At 44.1% G+C, this 23,385-nt stretch overlaps 1 protein-coding gene and 1 long non-coding RNA gene across 3 annotated transcripts in view; one reads left to right on the top strand and one right to left on the bottom strand.

The window, feature by feature from the left end:
* LOC135424383 (myosin-1B-like) overlaps positions 1–4,711 on the bottom strand; it is a 32,579-nt gene extending 27,868 nt beyond the window's left edge. Inside the window, exons 1-8 of the mRNA XM_064675575.1 lie at positions 4,595–4,711; positions 4,347–4,503; positions 3,780–3,807; positions 3,585–3,696; positions 678–770; positions 525–588; positions 337–435; positions 138–241 (exon numbers count right to left, since the gene is read on the bottom strand). Of these exons, the coding sequence (XP_064531645.1) occupies positions 138–241; positions 337–435; positions 525–588; positions 678–770; positions 3,585–3,696; positions 3,780–3,807; positions 4,347–4,503; positions 4,595–4,705 (768 nt within the window). The 5' untranslated portion in view covers positions 4,706–4,711. The remainder of the gene's footprint in view (positions 1–137; positions 242–336; positions 436–524; positions 589–677; positions 771–3,584; positions 3,697–3,779; positions 3,808–4,346; positions 4,504–4,594) is intronic.
* Positions 1–23,385, top strand: part of LOC135424384 (uncharacterized) — a 53,899-nt gene that overhangs the window by 27,668 nt on the left and 2,846 nt on the right. The window lies entirely within an intron of this gene.

Here is a 23,385-nt window from a genome sequence, read left to right on the forward strand (position 1 = left end):
GGTGGGGTTTCTCTCCCTGCCCACACCGAGCGTCCAGCACCATCCCAGTCCCTCAGCACTGGGATGTAGGCACTGGGCCCCAGCTGGCCAGGCCTGCCTGGCTGCTGTGCTGGTGGAGGGTGCTCGGCTGAACTCACATCTGTTGCCAGCAGCTCCTCACTGTCATCAATACTGGCAACTGTGATTTCTCCTTGGCTCACGTAGGGGAAGTCATAGGGATTGGTGGAGATAAGGAGGAGATCTGCAGGTATATGGGCACCTTTAGTGGTACTGGGGCAGGTCACAGTAGAAAGAGAAAGCACTCACTGAGCCAAGTCCAGCACTGCTAGCACTCACCAATGAGCTCTGGCTTCTTGTTGGACATTATCTGGTAAAAAATATGGTAGCTCCTTTCACTGGCCAGCTGAAAAGTCACTCTGGATTTCTCCAGGAGATCTAACCAAAAGAGAGGTGCCATTAGTCTCCTGATAAATTTGAGATTGTAAGTGCACAAGTTCTGCTTGCACTGACTTGCTCCAACTCACAGGTTTCAATATCCGCAGAGGCCAGCTTGCCAGTTGCTCCAAAGTGAATCCGGATGAATTTTCCCTAGTGGAGATCAACCCATTGGTTATGACAATAAATGAATGAGACTTGTATTAAATATCTGTATTCCAACAAATCTGAAATGAACTCACAAAGCGTGAGGAGTTGTCATTCCTCACAGTCTTGGCATTGCCAAAAGCCTCCAACAGTGGGTTGGCCTGGATGATCTGATCCTCCAGAGTTCCCTAGTTATAGGACAAAATGCTTCTTACCAACTTTACTACTGGTTAATAACGAATATTGCAAAAGAGATATTACAAACAGAAAATTTTTACACATCACATGTGATTTTAACCTAAAAATTAGCAGAGTTTTTAAGCACTCATCAGCCAACACTCATGAATATTGCCATTGGTTTCAAAGTGAAGACTGCTGAAAGAAAGATCTGTGTTTTATTTGCTTCTTGTAGCTGATATCAGATGTTGGATATCACATACAGAGTCACTGCAGTGCAGCTCAGGGCCATGACAGCTAAAGAAAATGTGAAGATTCTGGAAATTTTTTTAAGGTTATTTGAGCCCAGGACACACAGAAAGAGGTACATCCTTTGGTAGGAAGCATCTACCAAGAGAATGTGAAGTTTTGCAATTGCATTCAAACAACAGCAGCCTTTCAGGATGCAGCAATACATCTCTCAGGATGCTTTGAAAACAGTGAGACATGGAGAAAGCCTGACACTCAAACACCAAACTTAGATAAGTAGAGAACAGGGACTCTTTGATTTCCCCCCCCTTCCCCCCCGTGTTACTTCTGAAGGAATGTTCAACATGTAAAGTTTTGATACTCTATTGTATCTCTCTTTGCTAACTGCAAAAATATGGGTGGAAAAAAAAAAGCTTCTGTGACATTATGTCTCTCCTTTTTTGTGAGATACAGTCCAGGAAGCAGAGTCACTGGTGTGCTTAGTCACACTATTGCTACAGGCATTAGTGCTACAGGCACCAGAGTGTCTCTAGCAAAGTCATGATTGATCCTACATAGTCACGGCATGAAAGTGTTGCCAGGGATAATTTCTGAAACATATGGGAAAAAAGAATGAGAAAAAAAAGATAAATCGGTTTTTATCCAGATGAAAGAGGAGTGGCACTGCTGCAGTTACTGCATCTTTGTGAGTGTACTGCTCAGTGCAGCCTTGAACAAGTTGCAGTGGAGGGGGAGTGCCATTCTCAGCACTGTCTGCAGATGGCACAGCAGGTTTAAATTAGTTTTTGTTAGTTCACCGTGAAGATGGACACTATAGAATTAAGGCAACACAGTAGAATATGAAGCTCTGTATATTTTTTTTTTCCGATAAAAAAATCCTAAATCCATAGAGTAATGCCCTTTCAGCTTTCTAAGTGAACTTTCTTAGGGAGAGGAAGAGGGAGAGGGAGGGGAGGGGAGGGGAGGGAAGGGGAGGGGAGGGGAGGGGAGGTTCGGAGGGGAGGGGAGGGGAGGTTCGGAGAGGAGAGGTTCGGTTCGGAGAGGAGAGGAGAGGAGAGGAGAGATATGTGTCAGTGCAGATGACTACACCAACATCAAACCTCTTTTTAGTGCACAGCTGTTAACCAGGGAACTACCATGGGAGAATTGTAAGTGGATAACAGCATGGAAGAAGACATGGCAATTCTTTACACAAGTTCATTCTGGAGTCCTGTGTGATGATGTGCTGGAGGCTGAGGCAGTATTCTGGGGAAATGCTGTTACATGCATCCCTTATTCCTATACCCTTGCCTAGCATCTGATTTCAGCCTCTATCTGAGATAGAATGCTGGGCTACAAAGAACGATAACCTGAGTGTTTTATTTAATGTTCTTATGAAGAGGCACGTACTATTGTCACCGAGATTGGAATACTAAAAAAAAATAGAGTATTCTGTGAATTAACTCAGAAGAGGGCAGAACAGGTTGCTGCCAGTCTGAGAGCTAGGTGATATTCCTTATATCAGACATGGTCTGCACATCTCTCAGCTGTCTCAAAGCTTTTCTGAGATCAGTCCTGGCATAGTGAGCAGCTGATGAAAGCTGAGCCCAGGAGATTCTAACATGCTGCTGATGGAAAGACTTCTTGTGATGAACTTGCCTTGGCCATAACAACCCATCAATCACAGACACCTGTCTTTGAGTGCGAAAAGAACATTCAGCCTTGGAATCTCCTTAAGTTCCGCTATGCCCTTGGGTACTCAAATAATGTGCTGACACGTGTCACCCCCTTTGATGCACATACCATCTCACAGGCTGTGGGGTCATACACTTGTGCCATAAGGGTGTTTGTTGCTTGCTCGGTGCAGGGGAATGAAGCCTTGCAAATGTACCAGTTGGCTCAGATTGCAGCAGCTGTGCTTGCTTTCTTACAAGGATTCTTTCTGAGGTTACTTTCTAACTGTCAGGCAAGTAGTCCCAGCTGTCCCAAATCTGTCCCTTTTCTTATGCTGCCCTTCAGGGCTGTTCCATTGACCGCAGGCAGGAAAACAAGACAGTGGAAACTACCACCTGATGCAATTGAAATGATTCTTAACTTCAGCACAATCACTCTGGAGTCCAGAGTTCCTGTACTTCCCTTGTCAAAAGGAATGAACCAAGGCCCAGGAATGACACAACTATGTGTCAGTGGGAACTGACTGCTCTCTCTACACCTGCAGCCACTCAAGTGCTGTGGATGTGGCTGATCTCAGAGGATGCTGATGGGTAGGTACATAGATGGACAGCACAGCAAAAGTTGCTGTCTAACATTGTCTTTCTCTCCCTGGTGAAGACTCCTGTCTGTAAATGGAGACTGGAGAGAAACTGAGGCTTCGGCCTTTCCTACGTTGACAAAATGGTCTTATAAGTAGAGTTCAGAGGGATGGAGGCTGGGTAGCAGGGGTAAGCAAGCGTAGGTATGCTCAGGCTGTGCATCCTGACTAAGCTGCACACACTTTCTGGCTTTTGACAGTCCTGCAGCCCCAAAATACACATTGGTACTTTTTGCTCTGTGGGCACAGTGTGGGCAAATGCTAGAAGGGGGAGCTGATGTCATACCTGCATTTTGCCGGGCTGTGGATCTTTCTTCTTCTCACCAGTAACTGCAATTGTTGCAAAGTACTGGATGACACGCTTTGTGTTCACAGTCTTCCCTGCACCAGATTCTCCGCTGTTGAAGTAAAAATATTAATTATTACAGGAAATATTTTCACTTTTCTGTCAACTTTGTCAATCATACCAAAATATACTCACGTGATAAGGATTGACTGGTTGTGATGATCTGAAATCAAAATCGCAGAAAGAGCTGTTCAAATGAGATGTGGAGTACTTCTGTTCCTCTGATACAACTAACTCACTTCAAGGGAAAGAACTATATTGTATCTGTATTTATCACTTTGTTACATGATAAGGTAAATTCTGCATTAGTGTGCATCTGGATTTCTTTTTGTTCAGAAAAGGTGAAGCAGTTCAACATTTAACTTCAAGCAATGATTGTTTATAAGGCTTCCCACTTAATCTTTGGGTTTTTTATATATAGACCTTGGCTTATTTACTTGAAATCAAATTGTTTGCTGTGTTTCTTCTTTACCATTTCTTTATGTTCCTTACAAGGAGAGGTGGCACAAAGCCATACAGCCAGCTACTGCTTTTCCTTCATTATCTGACAGCTCAGAGGTCATTAAGATGTCACAGGCAGTCTGATCTTGAGTTGTGCTGGAGGACTATGGGACCACTGAGTAGACTCTAAGAGGCCTAAAATATCAAGTGTTCCTTGACCAAATGCATATCAGGTTTTTCCACTCTTGCCAAAAGACTCACCAGTCAGCATGAACTGATAGGCGTTGTCAGAGATGGAGAAGATGTGTGGAGGGGCCTCCTGGCGCTTCTTCCCTCGGTAGGCAGTCACTACCTCCGGGTTGTACACGGGCAGCCACTTGTAGGGGTTGACAGTGACGCAGAAGAGACCCGAGTAGGTCTGCGAGGAAGGGACACAGCACGTTGGCTTCCCCTGGGCCTGGCAGAGCAGTTCCTCCAGCTGCCCAAAGGAAGCTGCTGCTGCCACTTACGTAGATCATCCAGGCTGCGTAACGCTCTTTGAGGTTGTACAGCACAGCGGGTTCGTGGAGGTGGGTCATCATAGCCATGTCCTCGATTTTATCAAATTTGGGAGGGTTCATGGGAAAGACTTCATCATCCTTTACAGTCACAGTCTGACAAAAATAGAAGGGAACAAGAGGAGGAGAAATCTGAAACCGGGAACTACCTCAACTGAATGATCACGTATGAGTTACAGTTGGTATCACTTACCGTGTCGTCACATGTTTTAACTGTGACTTTGCCACCTTCTCTGCTCTGTATGGTAGCTTTCACATACATTTGCTTATCATCCACTACAAAACAGGCTGTCTTAGCATCAAATGGGCGATTCTGGGCTTCAATTCTCTCCTTCTCCGACTTCCGTAAATAGGGAGCAGCTTCTCCAAAGATTGCCATCTCTGCATCCGAGCTCATGGCTGCAGTTGCTCTGGAAGAATACAGAAAAGCATCAGTGCCTGTGCATTTGTAATTTATATTTATCCAGTCATGCTGAGTGACTAATAGACAGAGGAGGGCTAATCAGGCACTTAACTTCTGCCTCAGTTTTAAGTATCTGCTGAAGAAGTGCTAATAAAGAAAGTTCCTTTTGTAGACAGAGGTGTATTATCTTTGGAGACATCCCCCTTAGATGGGATGCCTGTGTGCCCAAGAGAGGGCAGAGAGAATATCAAGCTAGAAGTCTTCAAAAGCTGGCCTGTTCTATCTTCATCTGCTACTCAGAAAGCTGCACAGCCACATCCTTCTCAAAGCCACACACACAGGGCCACTGAGATTGTTTCATTAGACGTCTAAAAATTTAGATGCAAGTAAGATCTGTAAGTTGCGCAGATTGGCTCTCACACGAGATTTCCAAGTGGAGATATTCCTATAACACCCTTCTGTTTTCTATGTTGTAATACCACTCAGGGGAAATTCAACTGGTTTCTGTCTATACCAAGCAGGAACAAATTGTGAAGATCAGTCATTCCCAATCTAGAAAGACAAACCTGTTTATCATATATACGAAATATAAAACATTTTTTCAGATCTGTTGCAAAATTAGCCAATAAAGGAATATCATATATTACAATAATAATTAGTTATAATTAGCAATAATCATAACATAGTATTAGGTAATTAACACAATATCTAGGTAAATATGTGATATGACATTTCAAAGAATTTCAATTACAACGTACCTTTTAGCTTTAACATATTATATAGACTAATATTAGTTATGAATCACTAAAAGATAATTAATGTGTACCAATATGTCTCAGACATTATCATGGATTTGTCTATAGAAATATTTCAAAAACTGCTTTATGGTCAGTTTTATTTTACCTTTTTTTAAATACCTAGTAAAAAACTAGAAATAGCAAAAACAGAAATGATGTGGGCAGGAACTAGCTTAAACAGAAGCATAAGCAGTCTAATATACAGGCTAGAAAAAAAGTAATACAAAAATTCCAAACTCCTGCTACTTCATGATGCACTGTGAGACTAAAGAAGAAAAAGGATAGAACTGAACAACTCTGACGTGTTGGCATTGCATTACAGTACTGAAACTGTCAACATGGAGTGGTTTTATATGCAAGAAAATGATGAAAGGAATATGAAGGCATTTGTAATGCTACTTCTGGACATGTTGTAGAAGTGCTGATCTCTCTCAGCAAAAGCTATCTGCTATGGATCTACACCCTGCAATGACTTTGAGGGACTGTCTCTCACAAGAGCTTTTAGCATCTAGGAATTTCAAAGCACAAAATCCAGAAACTTTAGCTTTGGAAGTATTATTCTATGTATACAGAGCCCAGAGTCTTTGCCTATTTGAGTCTGCCTCTGAGGGGCTCAAGGAAAGCAACATGAAAGAGAGAGAGAAGTCATTTCACAATGTCCATGCAAAGGTGAAGCAAAGCATCAGAAAATGCCAATACATTATCAGAAAATTCCTCAAGGGGCACCGTCTGTTAAACTACTGAATGTCTTTGACAGGAGATAGTGTAAAATTTAATCTTTCTCCTGAGCAGAGAAGGTGGCATTCTCTGGGAGAATAATGCATACTCCATCCCTTTCAGCTCCAATTTCAGTGAACACTTTTTGGTTTTAGGATAGAACGCACTTGTGTGGAGGGTTCCTTCTGTGCTCTGCTGAACTCTCCCTGTCACCAAGTTACTAATCTTCCCCAGAAAACCTAGAAGGAAATAGGCATACTAAGTTCCCTGTAAAGGTTACTCTTTGGACATAAATGAATCTGTCTATCAGGAAGGAGACAAGATAATTCTGAACTTTGTTCTGGTTTGGTGCTTGCATGATAAGTCAAAATCAGTAAATAATGTTCTAGATCTTCCCTCAGAGGCAACTAACACTTGAATTGTACTTTGAGCCTCCTCTTTGAACACAGCCCCAGTTTCAGGCTTCCAGCTGTTGTGTAGAGGGAAGGGGATGAATTTTAATCATCTATAAATCCCAGAATGCAAAAAGGTATTGCTGTCTCTGTCTCCCATGCCCTCATGGCTAAGCTTGACCATCTGTAACTTTTCTTTCCCAATAAATGGAATATTCCTACCTAGAACTATGAATATATTGATTAAAATAGCATGTAATCTTTTCAGTGACCCTGGTTCTATGTCACTCTCTTTTGCACCTGCCCTTGCCGTTGTCTGGGTGAGTTTCACTCATTGCTCAGGATCAATTAGCAAAGGTATGTGTTATTTGTTAAACCCTTACCTTCAGAGAGCCCACGAGGAAATATGCCTCAGTACCTGTATGAAATGGTTAAAGAAAGGACAGAGAGAGTTACATCAAAACCAGTCCGTGGTCTTAAGTGTATGCTGTATCAAACATTTCTACACCCTCTGTAGTCTCTCCAGACAGCTGAACTGCACACAGAACCTTACAGCTCCTGAGCTGGAGCAAAATCCCACAAAAAAATCTTATTTTCCTCCCCACATAACTGTGAGCTGCTAAAAACAAATCTAATGTCCAGGAAAAGAATGACTACTTTACATATATAATCCCAGTCAATTTCATCTGCCTTCAGAGTTAGTTTTCCTGTGCCTTTCATAGGACTTTCAAAGTTTGTCTAGAAGGCCCTTCCAAGGAATGGCATGCTATGGCGCTTCTGCTTCTGCTTGTGCCGCCACACTGGAGTGGTTTGGGTTTTATAACCTTGACATGGCATGTAAAGCATGACCTGGAATGTTAGAAGTGAAGAATGAGAAGAAAATCCCCCTACATATTCCATGTCTTTGTGGAGCTCTGGAGATATGGTCAGAGTATGAAGCAAGCGGATGGGACTTACCCTGAGATGCTGAGGTAACAAATGATAAAGTTGCCTTCAGCTGTGGCTCTTTATATGTAACCTCCTGCCCACGCAGCATTAGAGTGCTCTATTTTTGGTCAATAATAATTTACTCTTTAGTTGTAAACGTGTTGAAGCTCTGATCTCTCTGCTAATTACTCAGACACAGGATTGGTTTTAGGTTGTATTGAGTCAGCTGCATGACCTGTTCTTTTCACATTGCTCTGTGCCAGGATGGAGGATGGAGGCACCAAAGACAGCTTTGATAATGCCAAGTAAGGCAACACTTGGGTCCACACTGCCAGAGGTTGCTTTAGCCAGCAGAATGGGGTTTTTCTAATTGCACACCATTATTTTTTTACAGATATAATTTTAACGGTTCCCATCCTATCCTCTCTGTCTATCTACACTGATAGAGAAGGAGGAAGATTTAGTGAGGGAAAATTTTTCTCTCATTCCATTTTTATACCACTGTGTGAGGCACTGACAAGCCTTGAATTTGGAACAAAGTGAGACAACTGCCAGCTTATGTCTACAAGACAGACTTGCAGTTCTGGCCTGTAGGTTTGCAATATCTGGGGACTGCAGACATGCTCAAGGTCTCAGCCTTCAGGAAGGAGCCTGACTTCTGTGCCACTCCACCATCCTGCAGAGGATATCATGGAGCAGGCTGAATGTCAAATCACAGTAACTTGCTCTGTAAGGGGATGTAGAAGGAGAGTGTCTGGTGAAGGGCTGGTTTTTGACACCACAAAGGACAGTAAGAAAGGGAGGAAGCCATAACTGAGAACATACTGGAATACAAACCTACCTCACAAATGGTAAGGAAGGAGGTGATGTGGCCCAAACCTGGTCTGTCACACTGCTTGATGAAGGCATCTGGGAGTGTAAAAATGTTTATTTCAGCAAGCTTATCAGATCAGGGACCTTGTCTGTAGGGAAACTAAGGTAAAAGGGGAAATGCTAAACAAAGTATAAAGACAGAACAGGTCTGGCAAAACAAATATGGAGACAACAAGAAGAAACAAACTTCACCAGTAACACTAACTGATAGACTATCAGGAAACTACAGATGCCACTTCCAGAAAGGTCAACTGGGCTTCACCACTGATAAAACTGTGAACGGGGGGAGATCCCAGACAGGGGTGGTGTGGGTACAGGAACTGACAGAACTGTATAAACCCATGAGGGGATGTGCAGGACAAGGGGGAGCAGAAAGGAAGGAAGAGAGGAGTAAACAGGAAGAGTGTAAACAGGAGCCAGTCAGTGTACTTGTCTGAGCACTATACCTGATCAACATGGTCTGCCCTGTCTTCTTACATATCAATAAATCTTTTCTTAACTATCTCTTCATATGATCTCACTCTCTGTCCTGCATGTGCCTGCATCAACTAAGTGCCGGCTACTGGTGAGGCCTCTATGTATGTGTGAGTAAAAACGGGTGCTATCTGCTGGAGCCAGGCTGGGGACCTCCATGGCATGTGGTGTCAACTGCTGGAGTCAGAGAGGTCTCAGCATCGGCTACTGGATCAAGTGGGGGTCTTTAACCTCTGGGCAGTTGTGTGGGTGTGTTACTAAAACCAGTTTACTGGGAAACACTGAGGTGAATGAGGGGTTTAATGCCGTGGCTGGAATGGGACCAGAACTAACAGCCCCAAGTGCCTGGTGCTGGCTGCTGGGAATGGGTGGTGAGCATCTGTTCTTCCTGAGTCCTGGTGTGTATGTGTGCACTCACCAGCAAACCTTAAGCTGGACCATCTGGTCAGTAGGGGAGCCTTGGGCCCGAGCTGGGGTATCGGGCAGGTGGGGAGCCTGTGCTGGTGTGTCCAGGGGAATCTGTGAATAGGAGGTGCCGTCGGATGACTGTGGGTGCTTGTGTGTGTAAGCATCAAGCTGGACCAGCAGGCAAATAGGTAACTGGAAGGTGGGTTAGAAGGCTGAGGTCTGAGCCAGGACAGAGGTGCTGTGCTGGACCTAAAGGAGCTGCAAATGTGCATGTGCTTGGGAACCTGGTGAGTAGGTCTGTGTGACTGTGCTGGTGACTCCTGTGTCTGCCAGTCCCTGAGGAGGAGGGGATGTATCTGTGCCTGTGTGATGTAGGTGCTGTTGGCAGCATCTGGCTGTGACAGTCTCTTTGGCCGCTTGTGTCAGTGTCCTGTGTGTGTGTGTGTGTCTAAGTCTGTGTGTGTCTCTGGGGCACTTGCTCAACTTTGCTGCTGTTTGAACCCACTGAAGAGACAGCTGTGTCCCTCAGCCTGAGCAGAATCACTGGGTCCATGGGCACCAGTGGCCAGGCAGGTTTACTGGGCTGGAGTGGCTAGAGGACGTGGCTATGTGTTCTAATGTCACTTAGCATCCCCCATCACAGAGGTGCAATGGTTTTGGGAGCATGTGTGGGAGACTTATGTTTTTGACAAGCATTTACTGGAGCCCAGCTGTGTAACAGCTTCCTGGTTAGGGGTGTTCAGGTGGAGACTTCATTCACAGAAATGCACTTGTTAGACATGGTGATGGCTTTTGAGTCAGGATGTGCTGCCTGACAAGTCATAAGTGTAGAGGAGGAAATTCCATTGTCAGGAATGGAGGAATCTCCCCAGACAAGCAGTACTTGGCTTAATATTTTGAGAGGAAGAGCTATTTTATCTGTATGATTTCTTCTGACCAGTGATAGTCAACTTGGACCCCATTTCTGTGTGTAAAGTCTGTGTGGGATTAATTTTTTCTCATGGGCATAATTTCATGTTTATTATTATTAATTTAGCCTGCAACTTTAATTAAAAGATAGTTAAATTGAGGAAAGCAAAGAATGAATCCTCCCTTTCTCTTGAAGTTGCTTTGAAATGAAGAAAAAGATTCCATAGTGTTCTGAGTTAGAACAAATATGAGAAAGCCAGAGATAACCATGGCTCTGTAGGATCACCACCAGGGAGGTCCATTTCTGATATTTAATCTGCAGATGCTTACTATAAAATATACATAGAGGCCTTTGAATAAGGTTTAGGATGTAGAGCTGAACAGTAGGTTGCCAAGTCATCCTGTGTCCTAAGCACTCCTGGAGAGTACTTTTTTTTTTTCTTGGACATTATCAGGCATGTTGAGAATGTTTAGCTGTTCCCACCTGGGCCCATGCAGAGGATGAGAGCCCTATGGCTACAGGAATGAGCGCTTGGGATCTGCATTCCTCAAGCAACATTAAGAGTTGATTTCAGGACACTCACAGCTTGGGAAAATACTCTTACCATTAGATTTTGTACAGGAGATGAGGTTGGAAAGTAGATTTGTCATCATTACCTCTTCTTTTCTTTATTTTAAAGGCAGAGGAAACATTTGTCAGAAAATTGTTTAAGCGTTAGAGGCCATGAAATCTAACCACCTCTTTCTGGAATGACCCAGAAAGAGAATGAAATGTCAGACACATTGTTGTCATCGCTTTGTGTTGGCTGGATCTGGGGAATGTCCTTGCTGCATTTACACAGTTCTTGTCGGCAGTTTGTTTTGGAAATGATCATGGTGCCTATGATTTAGCTACACTGTATAGGAAGCAAAAGCATCTATATTAGATTCTGCTATAGAAAATGGATTCCTGGAATGTTGAGATGCATCCTATTTAGGCCTTTTCTCTTGCTTCTTGAGTCTTTTTTAGTGTGGGGTTTTTTTCCATGCTTTTATTACTTTTTCTTTTTAAAACAGAGTTGTTTTCAGTCTCTCACAGTCTGAACTGAAGTGTGAGCACAGACCCTGTCTGAAATGACAATGACACACTTGGATGTGGAGGAAATATTGTTATTGTATTTTTCTTACCAATTACTGGGTATCAGACAGGGGACCCCTGGTGGTCTAGTGGTTAGGATGCAGCACTCTCACCACCGCAGCCCAGATTCCCGGTCAGGGAAACTCCCCCGGGCAGATGGAACTTGTCAGCCCTGTAAGGCCATCCGTCTAAGAGAAGGTCACTCTAAACAAACCTACGTCCTGGGGACCTCGCTGCCACTGTCCAAGCTTGCTCGGCCCTGGCAGATGAACCTTAGGATTAAAGGGGGGGTTCAGTTTAGCGCACACTGTGTCTCACCTAAAAAATCCATTGCGCAGGCTCGAAGGGCAAAGACCTTTCCCAAATCTTCGCTCGCAAAGACTGGCCATACATACACTGGGTATCAAACATTCAAATTAGCTGTGCCAGTTGCAGCACTAAAATTAAAGGCACTTTTTACTTTTTAACAGTCTCAAGACCTGGTTTTGGTACCCCACATCTGTATTACAGACTGTGTTCTTCATTATTTGCTACACGCACTTACATTTGCATTTTAATTATGCGCTCTTTAGCTTAAGCATAAGTATACTGGAACCATGATTGCTCTTTGTCAGAGACTATCTAGTCTTTTATATCTGATTCTTTTGTAATTAAAGTGATTTTGCATTTCCTCCTGGGTAAAAAAAACCAGTAAAACAGGATGTAATGAAGAACCAATTCTTTCCAAAGGCACTGGTGACCCTATACATTCAGAATCATTTTGACACCTATCAATTCAGCAAATTTGAATCTGTGTAGTGTGTGCTGATCTAGTCTTGTGATGGTCCAGCTTACCAAAATACATACAAATGAAAATTAGTAGCAGATATATGTGTTATTATTATTAATGCTTTTAACAAGAAAGTATATAAACTCAGGTGGTGGTGGTAAATGACCCATGATTCAGACCCATATAAAAGAGTAGACAGCACAATGACTCTGTAAACACTGGTCTTCGTACTTTTCTTCAAGTGTTTATTTCACCAAACGCTTTTATGAAGCTTTCCAAAAGTACTATATGCCTTTGCTAACCTGTTGTCTATCTCTCCGTCAATCTCACCATCTGAGGAGATGAGGCTCCCTAGGTAATTAAACTGCTGGACTGATTTGAGCTCTGATTCACCAATGGTGATATGGGGATGATGGAAGACTTCCTGAGGTGCAGGCTGATAGAAAACTTCAGTCTCCTTCAAGCTGACTTCCAGCCCAAAGAGCTCAGCAGCCTCAGCAATGCAGGATGTTAAATGCTGCAGAGCTGCTTCTGTGTGAGCAACAAGGGCGTCATCGTCAGCGTAAAGCAGCTCATGGACAAGATGGTTTAAGGTCTTAGTGTGGGCCTACAATCCTAAACATCCACTGGTCAGATTATGCGAATAATACATCTGTTCTAGAACAGGCAGCAATTATGAGTATTGAGGCCATGTTGCTGAGAACACAGCTGCACTGGGCAGGGCACGTCTCCAGGATGAAAGATCACTGCCTCCCTAAGACCTTGCTTTATGGTGAACTTGCCACTGGCTGCCGCAAGAGAGGAGCCCCAGAGAGGCTCCCTGAAGCAACATCTCAACCTTGGCCACACTGATCTTCATCGCTGGTCTACTCTGGCCTCCAGTCAGGAGGTCTGGAGACACACTGTCTGTAATGCTGTTGCTTCCTTTGAGAACGCACGCAGGATCACCATCGAAGAGAAAAGACAACGCAGAAAGAACCGTGTCTTGTCGATACCATCCAAGGAGTCTTTCTGCTCTGCCTTTTGCAACCGGACTTGTCTGTCTCGCATTGGCCTTTTTAGCCACCAGCGCACTTGAAGCAAATGTGGGTAGAGCCCTTCCCAAATCTTCATTCACAAAGCCTGACCATGATGATATAAACTCATAAATATCAACACAGTTTAAAGCTACCTTAAAGACAGTGCAAATTACTGGATTTAGTTTGTCATATCAAGTATTCCAGTGTTTGTCTCAAATCAATATCAATATGATTAGTCTATTATTTACAACACTGTTATAAGTGTTGCAAATATGTATATTATTTGTAGAATTTTAAATTGCTAGCTGCCCTCTGGGGTTTTCCCAATATTTCAAGATTTACTGAAAATTGTTATCAGTTAAGCTTCTGCAATTTAGTGTTTGCTTGCCAGGCTGTGAAACAAGTTATTTTGGAAGAGGCATGCCGAAGGAAATGACTTGAATGGAATAAGCTCCACCTGAGGAATGACTAAGTACACTTAGTCACTTTCCAGTTTGAAAAAGATTCAGTGGAGAAAGTAATATATCTGAAATATCTGAAAAATCCTGAGTGCCATAGTCATATTCAGTGTCTCTTTTATGTAAGAACTGTGCAATGGCAAATGAAAGCAGGATGACAGTTCAAAGCAGGTGAAAGTTGTACCAGAAGGCATAATGGATGGCACCTACACAGGGCATCTGACTGCAAGGGTCAGTGAGAATGGCTTCCCCAAAAGAATGGGGGAATGAAGGAGAAGCAATAAGGGTAATCCTCCAGCGTGTCTCGGAAGTCACAAGTGTTTGGGAGAGGACCTGGGGTCATGAGAAGCAAGGGACTGGAGGGGGTGCAGATGATGAGTTTCAGGGATATTATCAAGCCACAGATTGTGCATTTCTCCCCCAGCCAAAAGGAACTACCCTTACAGGTGATGGCAGTCCCAGAGTTGTGATTGCTGCCAGCACACACAAAGAATCTTTAAATAGAATCTCTTCTGTTGTTTTGACAAAAATTCATTCTCTTTTCTTCCAAAGTGATGTCTGGCACTGTCTCTCACAGGACTGCTTTACTATTCATTATGCTTCTAGAATACAGAAAATAAAACATAAGTGCTTCCACCAAACTAGAATGGTAGGGACAGGTCCATGACATCTTCAGGGCACATTGTATCTTCTGTCTTTGTCTTAGGTACACTCTTGTCTGAAAACTAGAGCAGGAAAACCAGAAGAAACCTGCAAGGAAAGAGAATAAACCAATAGTAACACATTTGTCCAAAATGGCCACAGGACATTGAGTTGGGGTCTGGAGGCACAGAATAGCCTGGGCTGTGCACTCCACTGTGGCCCCAGAAATCAGCAGCCTTCTTGTTCTTGGGACTCTCCTTGTGAGGGACTGTGTAACTGGTTGGCAGAGCATAAGCAGAGTTTTCCAGCACTTCTCAGTATCTCTTCTGACCCAGGGTTAGTCATTCATGTCCTGATGAAATTCAAATCTGGTGATGCTGAGAGAAATGTGGGAAGTCATGTTTTGGGGTACTCTCCTTACACGGTATATTACAGAGCAATGAACAAACTCGGAAGCAATCTCAGGAGGAAAATTATTTTCTAGATAAGACAGATCCACATTTGCTGCTTCTTTTTGTTTTCCAGAGCATATAGTTGTCTTTTAAGATTGCTCCCAAGTTCCTGGATATAAGTGGGCATCAGTGTTGCTCCCAAAGAAGTTTCCCCTCTTGGTAATCATCCAATGGCCCATTATCTTGTAAGAACAACTCCAAAGACAGGGAAAGGCTGTATGTGTGCCCTTGAGCTTGCTAACTTTTGGGGGCATCCCAGTAAGGCACTGAGGAGCTAAATGACTCAGGGATCTCAATGTCTACCTTGCTTCCCATTGTATGAGTGGGGGAATAATGTCTCCTTTAGGCAAACAAAATATAAAAGACTTCTCTTGTGGTCAAGTAAAAATTTTCACTTCTAGTTAGATAATCTGAACCTACAAAGTTTAAGATGAAAAAACAATCAACCAAACCTGCTGCATGTAAAGACTTGGAAAACATTAGTATCAGGAAGATTGTGGAAAGCGCATTTTAAGTCAATTCAGGTAAACACACAAGGTAAGTTCTAGAAGTAGTGGATATGCAGATATAGATAAGATATTGATGTGACTGGTCTATTGTCTATCTTGTTTAATGTATTGTTGATACTACTTACTTCATATATATGTATCACAGAATCACAGAATATGCTGAGTTGGAGGGACCCACAATAATCATCGAGTCCAACCCTTAGCCCTGCACAGGACCATCCCCAAGAGTCACCCCCTGTGCCCCAGAGGATCATCCAAACCCTCCTGGAGCTCTGGCAGCCTTGGGGCTGTGCCCACTGCCCTGGGGAGCCTGGTCAGTGCCCAACCAGCCTCTGGGGGAAGAACCTTTTGCTGAGATCCAACCTAACCCTACCCTGACACAGCTCCAGGCTATTCCCTGGCTGCTGTCCCTGGTCCCCCCAGAGCAGAGCTCAGGGCCTGCCCCTCCTCTGCCCCTGCCCAGGCAGTTGGAACTGCAGTGAGGTCTCCCCTCAGTCTCCTCCAGCTGAACACACCAAGTGCCCTCAGTGTCCTCACATGCCTTCAAATCAAGGCCCTTCTCCATCCTCCTTCCCTCCTTTGGACACTCTCTAATGGCTCCATCTCTTCCTTCCATTGTGTCCCCCCAAACTGCCCCAATGTTGAGGTGAGGCCGCCCCAGGGCAGAGCAGAGCGGGACAATTCCCTCCCTGGCCTGGCCGGCCATGCTGGGCCTGATGCCCCCAGGACAGGGTTGGCCCTCCTGGCTGCCAGGGCACTGCTGACTCAGGGCCAACTGGCCACTGACCAGGACCCTCAGGGCCCTTTCCTGGCACTGCTTTCCAGTCTGTCTGTACTTCCAGGGTTGCCCCATACCAGGGGCAGGGTTCAGCACTTTCCTTTTTTGAACTTCATATGCTATGTAGATGTGAATTTATCAAAAGCATGAGTATGGATTTTTTTACAGCAATTTCTCTGTCAAGGAAAGGGCAACATTTATTGTGGCAGTCTCTAAACATGTGTTGTACCAGCTGATTCATCTGCAGGGTTTCTGTAAATTCTGCTATTCATGAAATTCTGTAAATTCTGCTATTTGCAAAGGTTGGCCAATCACAAACATCTTCACAAGTTCTCATAATTCTGGCTTTGTCAAACAATATATGATACATAAATGTCAGTCTGTTTCAGGAGCTGAAAGGTTAGATAGCATGTCAAGCACAACCTCACAAATTTTTGCATTTGATTATCTTAGGAATTCTTTGCTCTTTGTGGATAGAAGAGTCTTTGTTTTCTCTATCTTATGTGTCTGGCAGGAATCTTCAGTTCCTTGCAGTTAGTGCAGGATGCACACCACACCTGTTCATAGCACTAAATAGCTTTGATCCCATGGCTGTTACCCAGGATCTTTTCCATGGGATGCTCATGAAGAGATGATTTTTCTGGTACAAGTGGCCAGGGAAGCCAGCCTGCCATACCAAGTCCCTGAACCACTAACTGAGAAGCTTCTGTGTCTGCAACTGTCTGACACTTTGGGGACAGATAGACATCTAGGTCTAAACTAGGGTACCTATTTCCATGTTTCATACCCACAACCCTTTCCCTGGGCCTTTAGGCAGATACATATTTGTTCCCAATAGCATCACCTTTCAGACCTTTTGTCACTCCATCTTAACATTGTGTTGCTTTTATTGCAGTACACCAGGAAGAATGAAAGGGGAAGAGGGGAAACTATCTTCTTGTTGTCCCCCATCAATTTACAAAGCTTCTGAAAATGTAATTTTTGTTGTGGCTTTAGCCTTCATGTAGGAGTCTTCTCTTACATCCTCTGTGATGCAAAGTTGCCTGGCCTTCAAAATCATTAATCTGTATTAGTAATTCAGTAAGTTTGGACCATATCCTCCACTGTTCCTATTGGTCTCTGAAAGCCACAAAGATACACATTATTAATGTTCATTATTAATATTCTCATACACATTATTAATGTTCATTATGGGATAAAGCCTGTTCCATGTGCTTTAAATTATGCGTTTGCAAAGTTGTAGGGGACTGGTTCATTCGCAAGATGCAAAACTGTGACATGACCCACTGTGATTTATTGCCATGGTAAGCCCACAGATTAATTGGGTAATGTTCTGTTTTATTGAAAGCTATTTGGTCTTCAGTCTCCTATTCCATGGACAAAAGAGAAAGAATTCCTCCATTGCTCTTCTCAGGTTAGAGTGTGATTTTAAGCTCAAATGATCAGTGTTGCCAGAAAACCTGCATATACATGGAGAGATGCATCTTCAAACACATTTTTGATCTCAGCAAGGGTTCCTGAATTTAATAGAAACAAACGTTTTGAGCTTTGAAAATATGTGTTAAAAATCATATTTTGAGCGTGACTTTAAATGATACTCTTTTCTAATGAAAGTACAAAGATAGTTTATATAAAGGGAACAGAAAGATAATCTAAACCTGTGTCACAGGTTTGAAAAGAGTTGTTGGAATTTTCCCCTAGAGTTCCCTCCCCCCCCATCTGTTTCTTCCGAAATGGGGGCGTCGGGTGGGGTGGAACAGGGCGAAGCCGCATCTGCTCGGGAGCGGGGAACGGGGAGGTTCCCTGGAAGGGCGGCTGCCGGAGGCACGGCGAGGGTGTCTTTTACTGGGAGGTTTTTGGCTTTGTCCGCCGACCGGGCACAGCGGGGAGCCCGTTTTCGGCCGCCTCTTTTCCTGAGAGGAAGTTTTTTTGTCCCACGGGACACCTCGCGGAGGATGACTAAGAGACAGAGAGCGACCCATCTCAGAGCGATGTATTCTGCCTTCGGGACTGCCTGTGGGACAAAGGATTCCATCGCTGGCTGCGAAGCCATCGGCAGCTGCGGGCACACGCGGCTGTGAGCAGCTCTTGAGCTCCCGGGACATTTTGCCTTCAGTTCCGCCCCCCTCCCCGGGTTGCCGCGGGTTTCTCCCCCCTCGCCCTCCCCCCCCCCCCCGCCCGGGGAATTGGGACTTTGTTTTGTTTCTTCTGAAAGTTTTTGATTGCACTATTTGTTGTTTATTCAAATTTTATTAATAAAAAGCTCTTCTTTTCCTTTTCCACACTTCCACCTGAAGTTTCTTAATTTCTAAGTTGTAATCTTGTTAAACTAAGACAACTTGTCAAAATGTCTGGTATTGCATGCTGATTTTCTGCATCACTGAACATGAGTTTGACACTGCACCAAGGCCAAATAGAATTAATGATAATCTTCGAGGCATTCCTTTCTAAAAATATATTTGCAAGGTTTTTTCACAGTTGTCACCTACCCCCAGCCTAGGAAAGCTGCTCCTGTAATACTGAAACATGGACGTTGAAGATGCCTTTCAGCTACTACTGCAAAATGATATATACTGTCTATTTGAGGAGAAAGGAGATCCCTATCCTAAATTAATTTTTCTATCTTTTTTTTTTTTTCCCAGCAAAAGCAGGGATATGATCATATCTTCAGATTGTTTCAGCAGTTGCAAAGTTGGCAGCAATCTATATTCTATGCAAGTTCCTGGCAAGAACTGTTTATTACCCTGTGAACTGTGGGGCTATTTCCCCTTAAATGACAGAGCTTCTACTTCCTTATGCCCTTTCTGAGGCAACCAAACTAGAAAACAATTCATTACCAGGCCATCCTTTGTACCTTGCCACAATGAAGTCAAGAAAACACTTTTTTTCCTCCAGGCCATTCTGGCAACAAAAGCAGAAGTAGAGGCAGGAGCAAATGAAATAATACAGGTTGTTTGCTCCCACTTACAGCTGGTCCCATACCTGTACTGTCTCCTTCTTTAAGAGCAAATTATATTTCATATTTGGGATGTTTCTTAGTAGCAGCAGAAAAAAACCCAACCAGTGTTGAGATAAAAATGGCTTGACTTCCATGCCAGAATTTTTCAGGTACTTGAATGATGAGGGTTGTGCATTCTGCCTGTTGCCAAATAGACAACATGAATAGTTAAAAGTGGCCAAGACCAGAGGGCATTTACGCAAGATTTCAAAAAATGCATGGGAATGTAACATCTGAACTGTTGACTGTGGTGTGTGAACTTTTCCTGAAGCTGCCTTGCTTTTGGAGATCTGGAATTTGTCTAGTAGAATGCTAATTTTTAAAGTGTTTTAGAGAATTATGGCCGAGTAAACCTGGTGCCAGTACTGGAAAAAGCATAGAAGCTAATAATGAGTAGAATTTGAAACACAGTGATAAATATAGCATACTGAGAAAAATAGCATTTATAAAGGGGAGTTGTATTCTACAAACCTTTTAGAGAATCCAAATATGTGGGTAGGTGGGAAAACCAGCTGGTACTGCCTTAATGAATATTAGCCATATGAGAAGGTATATCACCTTTCTTAAAGAAGCTAAGTTTGTGTCTGTGTTGTTATATAAGACAGTTTTGAGCAGTGATCCTGGACAAGGACAGGCTGATAATCCTGCTGCAGACAGTGTCCCTGGGGATCGTCTCTGAGTGTCCAAAGTGGCTTGATCTGAAGCAAATCCCATGAGCAGCTATGGGGGAAGCTTGGTCCAGCAGCTCTATTTATACATATATTGCATTAGGGCCCAGCACCACCCTCCTGTACTGCCCTCAACGGGCTTGGTGTCCTCACTCTCCTTAATTAACCTCCCAGGCCTCCCAGGTACTGTCCCCTATACCCTTGTTGTCCTTCTCCGTAGGACCTGCAAGCAAGTTATGAAAACAGATATCGTTGGGTACTGAGTAAGGATTACCAGGGTGTCAGAAGGACCTTGACTGGTGTTAAAGACTCCTCTGTTTTTTGTAAAATATATTCTACATCTGGGACATCAATGTTGTGCTTTGCTTGAACTGTTTCAAAGTAGGCAGTAAAGGCAATGTAGAGAAGTGACCTTCTGACACAGCAGGATTGCTTCTCCCTATTGCTCTCTCACCACCCACACCTGCCTCACCTCTCCCTTCAGTGTGACAGCAGCCAGTGCACAGCTGCTCAGGTCACGGGGCTGAGACTAAGGCCCTGCCATTCTCATGGCCACTTGGCACTACCTGGACAGACATCCAGTCCAAAGCTGCTCTCCAAGGCATCTCTGTGGAGCCAGGCTGAACCCAGCTCCCTCTGGGACTGCTACTCTCCTTGCTATGAAAATAGCTGGGAGGATGGGTATCAAAAAGAGTGGCATTTGTGAAATGTGCTATACTTTTCTAGTTTTTGAAACAAACAGAAAACTCCATAATGTCCTTTTCTTCTACATTTAATGGGGAAGAGCCTGCACCAACTCTTTTTAGATCCCTTCCTGGTCTTCCCAGCTGAAGTATTTTGAAAGAACTCTTGGATACTCTTGTAGCAGCAATATAGCAAGCTCAGGATTTTGGAGAAAGATATAATATGCTCATGCAAAATATAACATCACTCTCAGCCTGAGAGTGACACAATTGGTGCAGCTCCATGCCCTCGGGTCCTGCGGATGTCTTCCCAGAGCATGTGTGTACACCCCGTGGGGCAATTGCAAAGCTGCACTCTGCACATTGTTGGCAGTGCTCACAGGCACTATCCTCACATTTGCAGTACTTACAGTTCCAAGTTTAATTGTAACGAAAGAATTTAAAAGGTAGGGTGTAGAGACAAGGGAGGTCAGAAAAAGGCAAACCCCACAAAATCCTTTATAAGGAAGGTAATGATGAAATTTGCCCCTTTCGTCCCTCCTATAGTGTCCCTATGTGAACTGAAGCCCTATTACTCTATTTATGAACTTTGTGAAATTAGAAACTCTTCTGTAAGTTGAGGACACTCATTGGCAATTGTTAGTACCTCTGTAACTCAGCTTCCAACACAGGGTTTACAGAGAACCTGGCCTCAGCTCTCTGATCTCTACCTGCTTTGTAGTCAAGGTACTTAGGACTTGATCTGTGGTGGGCCAACAGTTTTTCAAAAGAAACCAACTCATTGCAAAGCCAATTTCCACACCAGTCTTCACATACACAATATTGTGCATGTATTTCTCAGTCCATCGCCCTGGTTAATCCAGGATTTTCCCTCACAATATTCCAAAGGTTTGGCAAATAATTCTGACAGATAGAACACATTTGAAAAAGGATCTATTGCCTTCCTCTATTGGGAATACTGGATCTGCTGTTTTGGAAACACTCAGAGCCCAGCTGTCTCTTGTCGGCTGTGCCAGAGGTTAAAGGAAAATACATCATGCTGGATCCAACAATCTGAGAGAGGTTAGGCTTCAGGAACTCCATGTTCCCTGTAGCAAGGCTCAAAATGTGCTCTCAGGAGGCACAAACACACACAGAGCAAATGTATGTGCCCCGTACGTGCATTTGCATACATAAATACATCTATCTATATAAAACGAAATATATACATATATAAATAAGTGGAGGACAGTGCAATGATCAGGCACAGGGCATGGTCACAAAGGCATGCTGAGCAGCCTCTACTTACACATCATCAGTCCTTTTTATCTCCTTACACCTCTAGTTTTGTATATTTGTTCCTGCCCAGATCACCTACCCTCCTCCTCTTCAAACCTTTGTTTTATCCCTAAAATGTCCCATGACTATCTCTTTGTACTCCCAATGTCTCTTCCCCTGCACCCCTCGGCAGCAGCTCTCCTCAGTCAGAAAGGAGAGCTGCTCCCTGTGGCTCATGGGAGTGGGTTTCACACCTTGTGTTGTGTCAGGACATCCCTGGGGACCTGGCCAGGGTGCTTGTTCCTTGGGAGCCCCCACTGTACCCTGTGCTCCCCTGGACTACAGAAGTGCCTTTGATGGGCTGATGGGCTCCTGTGATGGGCCTGGGAGTAGCTGGGCAAGGTGTTATTTGGGCTTCTCCTCTTGCCATGCTCTTTCAGTGTTGCTTCGTGGGTGTGCAGACAAGTTGTTATCACATAACCAACACAGATCACCCAGATGTTGCCCCCAAGCTTGCTGGGATTCCTGTGGGGGACAACACAGCATGGAGGTGGAAGAGAGACCTTAGGAGGCACGTATAGATCTTCCATGATATTTTGGGATTCATTCCTCTGACTGTCCTGCTATAAGAAGTTGCTGGGGAAGGGTCGGGAGCACAAGTCTGATAAGAAGCACCTGAAGGAGCTGAGGGGGCTCTGCCTGGAGAAAAGGAGGCTCAGGGGGGACCTTCTCACTCTCTCCAGCTCCCTGACAGGAGGGGGGAGCCAGGTGGGGGTTGGGCTCTGCTTCCAGGAAACAAGTGACAAGAGGAAGCAGCTTCAAGTTGTGCAAGGGGAGGTTCAGACTGGATATAAGGGAGTATTTCTTCCCTGAAAGAGCGGTCATTAGAAGGCATTGGAATGGGCTACCCAGGGAAGTGGTGGAGTCACCATCCCAGAAGTGTTAAAAAAACATGTAGGTGTGGCACTTAGGTACATCATGGTGGTGGACCTGGCAGCGTTAGGTTAACGGTTGGACTCAATTATCTTAGAGGTCTTTTCCAACTTAAATGATTCTGTGATGCTATGGTGTAAGATATTCCGGGGGTGGGATCAGCTCCTCAGTCAATCCCAGTCTCTGCAGCCCATCATACCAGTGGGGATGAACCCTATCTGCAGCCTCATGTCTGCAGAGGTTCAGCTAAAGTCAGCCAGGCAAAGAAAATGTCACAGCTGAAGCAGATTGAAGCCTTATTTTCTTTTTTTCTGTAAAAGCATTTGTAGAACTGAACCTTTTCCACTCACTGCTTTTGCTTTCCTTCAGACTTAGCTGAGGCATGTTGGTTGTGGGGCAATGGTTTTAGCTATTTAATGTTTGTTGTTGGAAATGTTTGTCCAGACCAGAGACTTACCTAGAGGTACTGCCTTGTCCTGCAGTGTTCTCTTCAGGGAGTCTTGGCCAACAGCCCCTGTCAGTCTGCCTGTGGTGCACAGGGGCAGAGCCAGGCTGGGGTG

Source organism: Pseudopipra pipra, chromosome 19 (assembly GCF_036250125.1).
Source record: "Pseudopipra pipra isolate bDixPip1 chromosome 19, bDixPip1.hap1, whole genome shotgun sequence".
Lineage (NCBI taxonomy): Eukaryota > Metazoa > Chordata > Aves > Passeriformes > Pipridae > Pseudopipra > Pseudopipra pipra.